This window comes from Helianthus annuus, chromosome 4, assembly GCF_002127325.2.
Source record: "Helianthus annuus cultivar XRQ/B chromosome 4, HanXRQr2.0-SUNRISE, whole genome shotgun sequence".
NCBI classification, from domain to species: domain Eukaryota; kingdom Viridiplantae; phylum Streptophyta; class Magnoliopsida; order Asterales; family Asteraceae; genus Helianthus; species Helianthus annuus.
The window spans coordinates 119,324,825-119,340,020 of NC_035436.2; the positions used below are offsets into that span (position 1 = coordinate 119,324,825).

Consider the following 15,196-nt stretch of genomic DNA (forward strand, 5'->3'; position numbering starts at 1 on the left):
TATTATAAGTAAAACTATTTGAGAGAAGGAAAACTATTTTAGGTTCAAATGTGGTTCAATGTTAGTCTCAGTTCAGCTTCCATTATGTGGTGTTTCGTTCTCATTTGTTCGTCTTTACATGTACTGCTGATTTCTCCGTTACTGAGCAACTTTTTGGCCCTCAACCGTAGTTTCTTTCTTGTGTTTGTCTTATTTGTTTGACAGGTAATTTGGGAAACATGGGGAATAAGTGAAGAGTGTCGTGAAGATAAAGATTTACTTTTATTTCGGTAATGTAATGAAAATGTAATTAGGATCTTTTGTTTTCAACGTTATGGATTGGTTTTAGTTTTGATATCTGTATGAGTGACACGTCAGCCTGTTCAGATTGGGGTGTTACAACTTGTTTACCCCTTTGAATTAATTTAGATTGAGGACACATGTCATCTCCACAATATTTCTCACACTTCTCACACTTTTGAATTAAAGTACAGGATCTTCAATATGTATATGTATATATATACTAATTAAAAATAATAATTCGAGCTGAACCGAGCCGAGCGGAGCTTTGCTCATGCTTGGCTCGTTTACAAACCGAACCGAGCAGAGCGGCTCGTTTACAACCGAGCGTCAAATCGAACGAGCAATTTCCGAACGAGCGTCGAGCGAGCGACGTGTGGCGAGCAATTTGAACGGCGTTATTTACAACCTACCTTAGTATATAGTAATCAATATAATTATCTAGACAACAGAAGCAATTTAGCGGTTTTCAAGGTCACTAGTCATATGTGAGAAGGTATGGGATTTCGTATACTATTTGTATCGTTAACCCAATAAGCAAAGCATTTGTATAATCGTACATTTCTAGAAGGTAAACTATTAATTACATTTTTGAAGGTTAATGTTGAAAAAGGAGCAAACCTCAAACCTTATGAGCCACACGTTTTCAATGGTTCATGGGAAGTCAATAGTTAAGCAAGTAATGTCTCAAACCAGCTAAAAGACACAGTTAAATGTTAACCATCCTACATATATGTCTGACATTTTTTTTTCAAGATTTTCAATTGCATCCATACTAGTTCTATGCTGCCTTTCATTTAAGACACACATAATATAAAAGGTTCAAATATCATAAAAGCATGTCAAGGGCAATAAGAGTTGCACAAACATACAAAATATGTACTTCTAATCAATTTCAGTAAAAAAAATAATAATAAAAAGCATCAATCTTTTCTGCCAAAATATCATCATCCCACACCCAAAAAGCTCAAAAGAAGAAGAACATAAAAAAGTGTCAAGATTTATGTTCATCACAATCCAAGTAAAGTCCTAAAAACTAATAAGATCATAGTTAGATAATTTATCTTTTTTGGGTTCAGATGAGCTACTACTTTTCTTCCCAAATACCATCTCATCATCATTGTGGTTGCTGCCAACCACCTTTCTGATCAATGACTCTTCTTTCCTGGCTTGTGGTGGTTCATCAGGCTCTTCTGCAGTCACGGCTATCATAGCCGGTTCTGGCTTGCACCGCACCTGACTACACTTCTTCATTTCTTCATACTTTGATACAACTTTCTGGAGTTCATCATTCACACTCAAGGCCTCAAACAGCATCACTTCATCGTCTCCACATGTCTCCACTACTCTCTGAACAGTCAGCTGGGACTGGCGGCATTGCTGTACAAGCGTCGAGGTCAAGTCATCCTGTAATGAATACAAAAGCAATCTAGTTTTTAACCTGTTTGTGCTGATCAACCCATTTGACATTTTATTTGGCGCGTTTGAGATAAGCCAACCCAAATTGACCAATTCATATGCAAGTGGATCAAAATTGACACCTCTAACCGACGAATCTTTCAATATAGTAAAAAAACCTGTAAAGCATCCTGTTGGGGTGAAGAGGATAAAACAGTTGATAAAAGCTCAAGACTGTTCCTTGCCACATCAAAGGCTTCTTTTGTTTGTGGTGCTGACATGCGCCTAACCGGAACTGGAATCCGAATATTCTGTGGATGAACAGAATAATATACTTCTGAAGGTGGAACCGAACGAGACGGCGTGAATATAGGAGCCAGACTCTCAGAATCATGACCCGGGAAACATATTCCTCTTGATTTTAAACTCTGTAAGTATAAATAAAAATAGGTATCATAACCAAAAACAAGACTAACCAAGTGTAAAACAAATAAACAAGGGAAAATCACCAAAATAACCTTTGGCCAACCCAGTTTACGAACAAAACATAGTTTGCGTCTGGGGTAGACACAATCACGGAAATAAATAAATGCAACTTTTGCCTCTGAGACGCAGTGTTTATTGTTTCATGGGTTTCCGCGTCAACTTTTTTCTTTTCCACCATGATTTTTAAACGAGCATCACTTTTTCATACGATAGTATTCTAGAAAAATAATAATACACCAAATTAAAGATAATAAAATTCTTTTTAATTTGGTGTAAACTTTTTAAAAAATTATTAACGTATGAAAAAGTTATGCTCGTTTAAAAATCGTGTTGGAAAAGTTAAAAAACCTAAAGATGATGACACGTGTCAAGTTTCTATTGGCTGAAAAGTATGAGTCTTTGCCGGACGCAAAGATCAGGGATAGACACAATCCATGTTCATTTTCGTAAAGTGGGTTTGGTCAAAGGTTATTTTGGTGATTTTCCCAATAAACAATACCTTGTATGTCTCTTCATAAGCAGGCAGATACCGAAGCTCGTTAGATTCGCCCCAAGCTTCAATCATAATAAGGGCTTTATTACGATTATATTCAACCGTTTGAGGATCACCAATCATTTTAACCATTTCATCAAGCACTCTATCGGCAGCAACTTCCGAAAAACCTTTCACACAGTTGTTAACTACAGTCTGAAGCAATACCAACGTCAAGTACCGAACCCTAGCGTTCTTCATCCCGAGTCTATTCTTTATCGCACGAATCACGTCGACGCTACTAATCCTTTCATGGTTAATCATATCACACAATTCAACATTTGTGGCCCAGTCAGGCCCGTCTAGGGTTTCCGCAGTCGCTTCATCCACAAGATTATCAGCTTGATTACCTTGAAACAATTCTTTCATTTTGAAACTCATGGAGCTCATGCCTGCAGAGATTTTTTGACCGACTTTCGATCCCATCATCCGGTCACCGAGATCATTAACTTTGTCCATTAGATCATCAACCTTTTCCATTAGATTATCACCAATGTTTCTTTGATTATTATTCATGTTTCTCTATATCAATTCTTGTTTAACCCTAGCTAGGTTTGAGAACACATGAACCGGATCAATAAAAAAATAAATAACACAACAATGAATGATTTTAGATGAGTTATTATAAAAAAAAAATAACAATTAAAACATGGTGATTGGGGATCCAGGAATACCTTTAATGCTAAAATTGAGCGACCTGTAGACGGTTTTGGAAGTTGGAGCAAAGTTTTCTTTTCTTTTATACCTTTGGGTCAAGTTACAAGAACAGTCCCTAAGCTTTGTGTGTTCATATTGATTCTGGTCGAATCGGGACTTTAAATACTTCTAGACGTAAATATACGTAGATAGCAATCTTCTTTTTAGAAAGAAACCGTATGGGTCCAACTGGCAAAGCCATTGGAGTTAAGGTGTTGATCCCCTTGAGGTCAAGGGTTCGAGCTCTGTCAAAGACGGAGCCGTTAAAAATAATATAACAGTTAACATCACTATATAGAAACAACTTAAATATATGAGAAACATACAAAGGAACGATATTGTAACACGCTAACCAAACCTCAAATTAGTCAAGGATAAGGGAAATGTTGCTTTCATAAGATATGTATATATTATGAACAATTTTTAGAGCATTAGTTGCGCGGATGAGAGGAGAAAGGAGAACATCGTTTGTAGATGAGAGGAGAAATGACAACCTTCGTTCTTTCTCAAACACCACCATACACCGGTACTAGTCCCAAAAGCATATCGTGCACGGTATTGAGTTTGAACCTATGTCGTAATGGGTTTTGCTTTGGATTTAAGCTTCTCACTAGTTTGTTTTCAGAAGTAACACATGATGTAAAGTTATGTATTGTTTGACATGATAACAAAAGATAACACACACCAAAGAAGCCTCCAGTGAAGTGACCAGGGAAACAAAGGCAATTTTCTTATTGACTCACACTACTTAATGTGAATGACCTCAAGCACACACTGAGTAATTTACTATACTTACACACTAACCATACGTACAGACTACTTATTGATCAATATGTAATTTACTATACTTACACACTATGTAATTTACTATACTTACACACTAACCATCATACAAATCTATTCATGTCTTCCACCCAACCCTATATTAGTTATTCGTGTCCAAAACTAACTTTTAACAACCTACACATTATTAATGTAGATGAACCTTACCGGAATCATGATTCTTAACAAAAAAAGAAGTACATATATTTTGCATAAAGCACACAAATTTGAACCATCTAACAATATTCAACATATTAAAGAGCAAACAAAGCCATTGCTCACTCAACTCAACACTCCCGTGTTGCCAGCCAAATTGCAATTGACCTTGGACAAAACATCAAATTCAAACCATTGTTTTCAAGTGTGATCTAGGAAGGACGAAACCAGCTCTTCGTTCTTCAAAAGAGTATTCAATAACCACCTCTTCTTCATGAACCATTGTTTTCACAGGTGTCATTGTTGTTTGCATTTGAGCACAAGGGGTGAAGGCTAGTATTGGAATTATGTTTTTCTGGGGAATTCGGTTTTCTTCCTCTGTTGTAGTTGGTTTCGGTTTTGAAGGAGTTATAAACGGTGACGTGTTGGTTTGGAATGTTTTTTGCAACATTTCGTGTTTCATGTCAGTTTCTGTCACTTTAACCTTTGATGAAATAGGTGAAAATGGCTTCCGGAATGTCGGTTCTAACTCATTCGGATTATGTTTCTTGTTTCCAGCTGTTTCTAAACCTCTCCTCCCTAAAATCAAATCAGAAGAATCAGGGAAAAAATGAGTATTTTGTAAAGTATTTTAAACGGGTCAAAGCCGTGTAATATCCTTTAATAAATTTTAAAAAATCAGGACAGAAAGTGATTCTAGATGACCCAACCCGCCAATTTGTCTTTAAATAACACTATTAGATATAAAACGAAATTACAGTTTGAAAACTATACCAGTGAGCTGAGACCCGAAACCGTCATCTTTGTTACTTAACTGACGATCGAGTTTTTTGGCAGGACGGGTATTGGGAGTAGCAGCAGCTCTTGTAGAATGAACATCCGATTTTGGAGTTGCATGGGCCCCACCCAATGATAATCTTCTGTTGCTTACACCACCCATTGACAATCTTCCTCCTTTTTTAGCACTCTGTGGCTTTATCGGGCTCGGTTTTGATCCAAAAAGTGCTTCCTGTTCAGCCATTAACTGTCCCTGAAGTTTCTTCTGGTCCTAAAACACCAATAAAACATTATTTTTTTAATCACATTTTGCTCTTTTAGAAAAAGCCATTATATCATATATCAGTTTGTATACCCTCTGTCTCTTTCTTTCCTCCTCCTTTTGTTGTCTTAAGATTTTATAGTCTTCAAGCATTGTAAGAAGCCGAACCTGGACGTGACATATTAGAATTTTAAGAAACCTTCAGCCCCGTAAAATACAAGTTGAAAAAAGAGGTGCTAATTTTGACCCAACGGATCAATTCCTGTCACTTTTTTTTTCTCAAAAGTTGTGTTATTTGAATTATGAGTAGATTACTTTTTGAGTCCCTGTGTTTTAGTGGTTATAACCCACTTGAGTCCAAAATCAAAAAGTTTAACACTCCGAGCTGTATGGAAATAGTAAGATTTCAAACCTTTCGACGAAAGTCGCAAAGCTGGCCAAACCTCAAGGACAAAAATGGCATTATACTCTCATATTTATGTTTAAAAAGCCTGTTTTTGACCCGTTACATGACCTGCCCAATTTGCAATCTCAATAAAAAACCAATCATAAGTGAGCTGGAAACAAGTTATTACCCCATCATAAGTAAATTCAACGCCTCTTTCATTCTCCCATGTTATCGTTTTCACAGCTAAAGCTTCCACAAGTCCTGTTTCCAATGATGCATGAAAATAGTTATACATAGATAGGATAAGAAATTACTTTTCAGATTTTTGCTAGCTAAACGATACTTAGGGGCTCGTTTCAAACCATTTTAATTTTCTTGATCAAGTGTGTATGTAAGAATTACCTGGAAGTTTATTTACCAACGCACGCGCTTTCTCTGCACGCTTCAAAGTAAGATGAGCACCTCTTCCGGCATTATATCTATTATCATCCTACAACAAGAGGGTTGACCCATTAGATATAAAAAATAACGTGTATTCCATTCATTCATTTGTAAAGGGGTACAAATATGCCATCCGGCGGGAAGTTCGTTTGTGTTCGTTCGTTTATTAAACAAATGAACACGAACAGAGGCCCCATTCATTCATTTATGTTCGTGTGTTCGCTTCGGATCGTGTTCAATAGTTCAGTGGTGTTTTTAGTTTGTATATTTTATTTAAAATCTTCAAAATTCCAACAAATAAAATATTTAATAAGGGTCAGTGTATCATATATTCTGTTCATAAACACTTATTTGTATTCGTTTGTTTCCATTTGTATTCATGAATGTTAGTTTGTGTTCATTTGTATTCATTGCCTAAAATTAACAAACGAACAGAAACACGTTCTTTTCTTAACAAACAAACACGAACATAAAATCTCGTTCGGTAAGTGTTCTTGAACACTTATAAATCTTAACAAACGGATCGTTTGCAGCCCTAGGCATTTACAATATAAGAGCATAATAATATAAACATACCCTGTTATACTCCTCTAGCCAGCATTCTTCTTCACATGCACCCATCCATTTCTCCACTTTTTCTAATATTTCTTTTCTACTAAACGCTTCCTCTTTCACTTTTCCAATTAAAATCTCTATTTGTTCAAGAAGACTACCAGCATCAACAGCTCCTTTATTTATAGATACGATAGAAAAAACACATATCAGTCAACAATTCATACTAAACAACTTCAAGAGATCACATTTCAATAAATTATCACACACACACACACACACACACACCGGATTCGATTGCTTCAATAGCAACTTCTAGTGACGTATCAGACTCCGGAAGTATATGTGTCTTCCTGCATATATCTTCTAGTTCTGATCTCTTCTTGAAAACAAGTTCTTTCATTTTGCTTGACTTCAAAGTTTCGAGCCTGGACACTTCTGCCTCAACCTTTGATGTAACACACACATATTTTATTTTAACAAATTAATTGTGTTCTGAACAATAATGACAAGTATAACGAAAAACTAAAACTTACATAGTTTATGAATTCCAAAGATAGCATGTTGGGCTCGGTTATTTCCTGCTCTGAAGCAGCTATCTTACAGGTAACACTTTGAAACATTTGTTGTTCTTCAACTGGTGTATCCATTAAATTCCACAGCTCTATCAAAGATGTTGCAAGATCTTGGATCTAACGTAAAAATTTTTACATCATAAAGTCAGAAGTTTTGACTCAAACCGACCCGTTAATAAGTAAATGGGCTGATATTTCCAGTTTTTAACTTACTCTTTGCATTCGCTGTATTTTAACCTCCAGTAATCCTTCTATGGCAGACGCAAGCCTCAAAATCGTATCATTACTGATGCTTTTTGTTGCTTCTGTTTCAGATAAACTAGGATGAACTTCATGAACCGTTTGCTTAAAATCCATACCCAACACCAAACAGAGTGAATTCAAGGAATTCAAATGCTCTAAAACTTGCTTCAAACGGTCACTCTGGATATTAAGAAGAAGATTATTAGCATCAAATCCTAGTACATGTTACATTAGAATATAAAATTTACCTTTTCCCTTTGAAGTGTTTGCAGCTTTGTATGAAGTTCTTCAAGCTTTCTTAAAGAAAGATCAGTTTCATCCAATACTATGTTGGAAGAAGTTGCATTAATTTCTTTTTCTATTTTCTGTATTTGTTCCAAGACTTCAAGAAATTGATTTCTTCTATCCGATTTTCTCTTTTTCATCTCTTCGAGTTCTGGAAGAATAGCTCTCAGTTCTGCCTTCAAGCTTCTTCTAGGGGTTTGATCAGACTGAAAAGTAATACATATTTAAAACACAAATATGTCAAAACAGTTTTTAACCAATTCTTTTTATAAAAGTAATTTGTAACCGTTATCATGGTTACACAAGATTCTTTTATTTTGCCTTTGTATGAAAAATAGTAAAATGATTTCCTTAAACTACATAATAAACCTTTGCAATTTTCACAGAATAAAGTTGCAAATTTGACAGTTAATAAATCACATAAATGAATAAGCATATTAGAGACTTAGTAGGGTTAAAACTAAATAAATAGTAAAATGGCTACATAAACCTTTGCAGTTTTCACAGAACAAAGTTGCAATTTTGACAGTTATAAACTTAAGAGATTACATACATAAATTAACAAGCATATATTACAGATTTAGGATTGAAATTTAAGGAACAGCATCCATCTAGAGATGTATTCAAATACCTGTCTAATGTGGACAGGTCTTTCGCCCATAGCAGAACAAATGGCTGCTAATTCTGCTTCCGAATCAGCAATCGCATGTCGTAATTGAGCTCTACACTTATTTGCCAAATCTACTTTCCTTCTGTACACTTCAAGACATTCGCGTTCTAGCTCTAGCAGCATCTTATCTCTTTCAGCATCCCCCTCACCGACTTCATCCCATATAATCTGTTTTCCCCCAATTTTTTATTAGTTGTACAAAAACAAGCAAACCGAATCATAAATAACATACTATATTATCCAAAACTTTGAAATAAAAGGATTAATGGGGGGTACCTTAAGTTCGTATAGAAGGGATCCACATGTTGTTTCCACTTGTGAAAGTGAATCTTTTGAGGGAGTAGACATTATGAGTGCAACTTTACCTGAAAATTGAACTATTTAACTCAATTCAGACATTATTATTATATTTGAATTTTGGAATCACATTTATTGAAGTTGTGTCATAATCAAGACAGGAATTTAAACTTTAGAAAATCAAAATCATAGTAACTTATTTCTCTAAACTGATATGTGTTTTGGTACTAACAACAGATCCAAATTGATGAAACATATAAATTTATAGTCATCAAATTCGTCCATGAACAGATCGATCTAGCTCATTCTGAACATAATTAAAACCTGATACCGATCTGAGTACCAAAACACACGTAATCAATTAAACAACATATTCAAATTCGTAAAAACCTAAAACAAACACTAAGAGAAATTAGATCAGACCTGAATAGCTTTCGCCGGATGAAGAAGATCACGATTTGTTGTTTATGAGAAGAGAAGAAGATTTGAGAGAGATTTGAGTTACCGTTTTGAAGAATCCGACCGTTGAAGAGATTTATATAAAGAAACCTAGCTAGCGACGATTTGAATTTTAAAATGATAGTCCGAGCCCACTGGGTTTTTTTCTTTTCTTTTTTTTTTTAATCAGCCTCATACGCGGCCCAATATCAGGTGGACCCTCATTTGGACCAATTTTTATTTCCATTACTCACCACCTAAGATGGTATATTTTATATGTCAACTCGGGTGGTATTAGATTAGATTACGGATTTAGGACGCTTGCTTCATTATCCGAATTTGTTCACCCAAAAGTAAGACAGACTCGGGGCTGTTGACAACTTTTGAATGGTTAAGTGCTGAACCAGTAAGAGGTCGGAACCATTAAGAGTCAATATAATGCTTAACAGTTCAGATGCAAATGTCTGAACCATTCCGACATCTGCTCCCGAAACAAACAGTTTAAACCATTAAGTGCTGAACCAGTAAAAGGTTGAACCATTAAGAGCTTCATTAAGAACTAAACAAACAACCCCTCAACCTTATAGAAATGAAACGCTTTTGAAAGTGTTTGATAAACAAACATGGGACTTTTATTTTATTTCTTCTGTTTGTAAATTCTGAAAAATAGAAAAACAGAACAGATTGTACTTTTGACAATGTAATTAACAATTCAAAGTTTACAACCTTCAGCTTGAAAAATACCTAATACTGATTATTGGTGTATTTAGATATTTTTTTACGATTAGTTAGTTACTTCTTTTATGTTATTTTTTATTTGTTAATCAAGATAAACTATGTCTATAAATCTGACACTCGTATGAGACCAATCATCCAATTTTCTGGATCTATTCATCCAACACACCTGAACAATGTGTATTGTTTTAACCGATCTTTATAGCCTAAGTAGACCTCTAGGGTTTGGTTTCACCGGTTGTCGTAGGTTTTATTTCATCTGAGGTTCCTCTTACTTTATGTCTTTATGTACATGCATGGATTCGCTACTCTATATTTTGGTATTTGTTGATGACATAGTTGCATGAAATTTATTTGATAAAGTGGAGTGACTTATATTTACGCTAAGTGCCGATTTTTCAATGAAATACTAAGAGCATTAGAAATGGGGGTGTTGACCCTAACAAACAAAAACGTTAAAGATAGAGGGAGGGGGAGTCAGGGGCGGACTTATTAAGAAACTACGAGTTCCCGGGAACCCATTCGGTTTTTAATTTTTAGTGTAAATATATATATAACAAACTGAAAAGGAACCCATAAGTAAAATTTAAAGGGAAACCATGAACAAAAAAAGCCTTGGTTCCACTGGTTATGTCCGCCTTATTCTCTTAAGTTACTTGGGTTCGAATCTTGTATGAGCCATAAATAATGGTTTTTGTTCCTTTTTTTAAAATTTTTTTTATATTTTTTTCTTTAATGTAATAAAACCCATTTAGGGTTATAACCCAAAACAACCCGCCGTAGACAGAACAAGAACGAAGAAATATCAACAACTCCACCTTCAGGGCTCACTCGATCAGTCACCTTCTCCGCCGATTGCTGCCGAACCGGCGTTCTTCCTCTCCGGCCTCCGCTGCTCCACCTCCGCCGACGACAGCGTAACGCCCAACGTCCCTGAACTTTAGACTCTTGTCAATAATAGTCCCTGAAGTTTAAACTTATTAGCACCTAGCCCCTAGTCTATGTGGATTGCGTATTTTCTTGAAATATCTAAAGACTATGCTGGAAATGCCTAATTTTGTATGATTAAATGCCTAAATCTATGATTTGAATGTCTATTTGGAATGCCTAATGTTGAAATGCCTAAATGAAGAATGTCTATATATGGGATTGTCTAATTCTATATGATTAAAATGCCTATTCGGAATGTCTATACACTTGGATTGTCTAAATCACAATACTTGGAATGCCTAAATGTCTATATACTTGGAATGTCTAAATCCACGTTGGAATGCCTAAATCTATTTGGTGCTTGACTCTTTAGACTCGTGAGACTTGATTCTTGGTTAAAACGAGAGACTGGAGCCTTGTCACTGGCGGAACCTATTTAATCTTGAAAACTTTCGATGTGTATGCTATAATCTAGTTATTCTATTACTCAACAATACGCAACATGTAATCTAACTCGCAAATCGAGGAAAAGGCAGAAACGCGGAAAGATTGGACTGGCCAGAGTGGCTGTCCGATCGGACAGCCGTCCGATCGGACTACCACCCGATCGGACAGAGGGGCTGACCGATCGGACAGCCGTCCGATCGGACTGCAGTCCGATCGGACCACCAGTCGACCCAAGCGCTGCCTCACCTCCCCTTCACCCTCACACTATAAATAGGGGCTGTCACATCAGTCCTTCACTGATGTGACAGTTCTGCTCGACTCAGACGCACAAGCACGCTATTCCTTCATTTTCTCATCAATTTCGGTACGTTTCAAGCTAGATTCTTGTACTTTCTTACCCTACACATCATTCTCTACGTGATTCTCACTTGAAATCACACTTTTCACCGTGGAATTCTCAGATCTGAGTTCTTGAGGGTGATGTCATCATGGTGGTTTGTACAAACTACCATGTGATGTCATTCTGAGCAAGATCTAGCTCAGATCTAAGGTATTTCATGCATTTTTACATTAAAATCTAAGCTAAATCTATGCTTTCCATATAAAATTTGGGTTATTCTTCATCTTTCTTATAAAACTTGAGTATCTTCTTCTTCTTTCTTAAACTTTACCTTAATCAGTGGGAAATCGGTCTTAAACCGACTGTAGACCTGATGTTTGGCCTAGAGTTGGTGGAGATCCGAGTCCTTGCTGAAAAGATGAGCAAAGCATGCATTCCGACATAAACCCGTCAAAGACATACGACTGATCGGACAGGGGTGGTTCCCACCCGATCAGGACGCTTGTGTGCTGATGAGGTTTACCGTTGTCTCAATACGTGCCGTACCGTCACTGTTGAATCAGAAACTTAAAAACTTTTTCTGAAAATTGAAAAGCATTGGGAATCGGATGACCACCCGACCAGACAGCAGTCCAATCGGACAACCATGCGTTCCTCTCCTCTCAATAGGTCATCCGATCGGACAGGTCGTCCGATCAGACAGCCTTTCTTCACACTAGGCTAGCCGATTGGATAGCCGTCCGATCGAGTGACCTTTTCCGACACATTATGCGATCTCGTATTCTGCCCACGCTTATCCTATTGTAATCCAATCAGGCTAATCTCAAAAGAGCTCCCTTTGATCCAATAACATTTGCGACTGTTAAGCAATCACTGTGAGTATACTCGATCCCCTTTTTACTTTAAACTTTTAGGGTGTAACATGTATTCTATTAAACTAAATACTTTTGGCAATCTATACTCTATCCTGTGTGTTGGTGAAAACTTGTGTATTCTAGTATTCTATTTGTGCTATGTGACGTTTAATCCAGGGTGTTTAGTTCCGCCTTAACAATAGTAGCGATATAGGGGGTGCACTTCTCCCATTATTCTTCGGGGGTATTGTTAGGAGGATTCTAGTTTACCTTGAGTCTTGGGTAAACACTAAAGCATCGGGATACTTGGGCTGTCACTGCGTGGATTGCGACACTAGCACGGCTGAAACTATTTTTATTGCTTACACTGTGGATATGAGTTGTTTTAATCTATTATTCTATTATCAAACTTGTATACTCGCCAATACTTTTGTATTGATATTTTAATATATGTTGCAGGCTGATAGGTTGCTGAGGAACATGGAAAACAAGCTAGGATGATGCTCTAGAAACGTCGCCTAGTTAACTAAGAATTTGAAACAATTTGAACAATTTATGTATGGTTTGTAATGAGACAATTGTGATGATGTTTTAGACTACTTGCATGAAATCTATTAATCTTTATCGAAACAAATAGTGTTGTGGAAATCTCATGAATAATCTGAACGCTTAGTGCTCGCACCCCGATGTTTCCGCCATCGGTTGGGGTGTGACAGATTGGTATCAGAGCCATAACTACAGGGAATTAGGATAAGTAGGAATACTTGCCCTAGTCTATAGTTTTAGGAACTTGATTCTTATTTGTCGTTTAAAACTTATGCATTCTACCGTATCTGCTTCCTAACAGCGCATGTTCCTATTAAACTTACACGCCTTCCCTAAGGCTGCTATAATATACACTTTATACTATGAAGACACTGTTACACAGTGTTTATTTTAGCACGAGATTTGCCCACAGGATAGGAATGACATCCGAACCTTGAGGGGAAATCTCCATATTATTCTAGTCGGTCTTGTATGCGGATAAAAGCCGACAACATTTAGGGTATGATGTTGTCAAGTTAGAGGTGAAACTCAGACCTTGATAACTAGTCCCACTCCTTGATGATTTCATGTCTCGCCAAAGTCTCGTGACTTACAATCAATTGAGTGCGTGAAATGATGATGCTCGAGTTCTGTCCTCCCCATGAAAGAAACATCCGTACTAATGAGGCAGCCTATGCTCTCCCGTGAGCCGAGGTACGAGAACTCATGATGCTCGAGTTCTGTCCTCCCCATGAGCAGCTCAAGCTCGAAGAAGAATTCTGGCACTTAAAGCAAGTTGGTGATGACAACATGGCGTATACTACCCGGTTCAAGCAGCTAAGCTTTATCGTTCCTCACTTGGTATCGACCCCTAAGCGGATGATAACCAAGTATATCAGTGGTCTGCCTCCTGCTATGCGTGATTCCATCGAAGCAGCTCAGCTAGGATCTATTGACGAAGTCTACCGTCTCGCAGCTAGTCTCAACAACAATCGTGTGCGTGACAAGCAGTTTGCTACCCCTGCTCCTTCAAAGTCTGCAAATCAAGTCACTCAGCAGCCAAGTGACAGCAAGAACAAGAAACGGAAAGCTCAGGGCTCGGGATGTAATGCTATTACTCCTGCTGCTAACCCTGCAGCAAAACTTGCTCCTACTCCTGCTGCTGCTAACCCTGCTGCTCCCGAAGCAAGGAAGCAATACACTGGGTCCTATCCCAAGTGTGCGAAATGCAACTTTCATCATCCTGCTACTTCTGCATGCCAATTGTGCACTAATTGTAACCGTTATGGTCACACGGCTCCATAATGTCATCAAGCTAATCCTGCTCCTCAAGCTCAGCAAGCTCCTGCTCCACCAGCTCAAGCAGCTCTTCCGGCTCCTCCTCTGCAGAACCCAGGGACGATTAATGCCGTTCGTGCATGTTTTCAGTGTGGAGATACTACTCATCTCCGTAACCGTTGCCCCCAGCTGAACCAAGAGCAACAAGCAGCCGCTCGTTGACGAGCGTTCAATCTCAATGCTAACTAGGCTCGCAACAACGACGACGTGGTGAATGGTATGTTTCTCGTTAATAATCTCTATGCTTCGATTCTATTTGATACTGGTGCCGATAAGAGTTTTGTATCCGTGGAATTCGAGTCTTTGATAAATTGTACATGCTCTAAATTACCTGAGTCGTTCTCCGTTGAGGTCGCCAATGGTAAGTCGATCCTCGTGAATTTTATCGTGCGTGATTGTTCCTTGATACTTAACGATCACGTATTCGCTATTGATCTTATCCCAATGCGGTTGGGTAGTTTTGATGTCATTATCGGTATGGATTGGTTGCGTAAGAACCATGTCGAAATCTTGTGTCATGAAAAGCTAGTCCATCTCCCTCTTCCGTCTGGTGATCTTCTACATGTTTATGGGGACCGACCTTCGAAAGGACTAAGGCTGATGTCATGCACACAAGCGAGCAGAAGTTTACGTAAATGGAACCCTGCTTTCTTGGCCCACATGGTGGAACAAAAGAGCATGGGGAAGAACATAAACGAAGTTCCTGTTGTGTGTGATTTCCCTGATGTCT

The 15,196-nt window shown here is 37.6% G+C and overlaps 2 protein-coding genes across 3 annotated transcripts; both read right to left on the bottom strand.

The window, feature by feature from the left end:
• Nucleotides 1-1,190: 1,190 nt before the first annotated feature.
• Nucleotides 1,191-3,363, bottom strand: LOC110928302 (TOM1-like protein 1). The gene is made up of 3 exons (XM_022171378.2): nt 2,663-3,363; nt 1,857-2,105; nt 1,191-1,686 (listed from the first exon to the last, which is right to left on the bottom strand). The coding sequence occupies exons 1-3, from the start codon at nt 3,209-3,211 to the stop codon at nt 1,309-1,311; spliced, it is 1,176 nt and encodes a 391-aa protein (XP_022027070.1). The 5' UTR covers nt 3,212-3,363; the 3' UTR covers nt 1,191-1,308.
• A 1,014-nt stretch (nt 3,364-4,377) lies between these two features.
• LOC110930630 (65-kDa microtubule-associated protein 3) lies at nt 4,378-9,408 on the bottom strand. Of its 2 annotated transcripts, none has more exons than XM_022173977.2 (13): nt 9,283-9,408; nt 8,839-8,927; nt 8,524-8,730; nt 7,856-8,098; nt 7,578-7,787; nt 7,326-7,481; nt 7,078-7,237; nt 6,814-6,965; nt 6,199-6,286; nt 5,984-6,057; nt 5,502-5,576; nt 5,144-5,417; nt 4,378-4,948 (listed from the first exon to the last, which is right to left on the bottom strand). In XM_022173977.2, the coding sequence occupies exons 2-13, from the start codon at nt 8,908-8,910 to the stop codon at nt 4,557-4,559; spliced, it is 2,103 nt and encodes a 700-aa protein (XP_022029669.1). In that variant the 5' UTR covers nt 8,911-8,927; nt 9,283-9,408; the 3' UTR covers nt 4,378-4,556. The 2 variants fall into 2 exon arrangements, with proteins under 2 accessions (XP_022029669.1, XP_022029670.1); XM_022173978.2 differs by having other exon boundaries at nt 8,839-8,939; nt 9,283-9,400.
• Between the last annotated feature and the right edge of the window lie 5,788 nt (nt 9,409-15,196).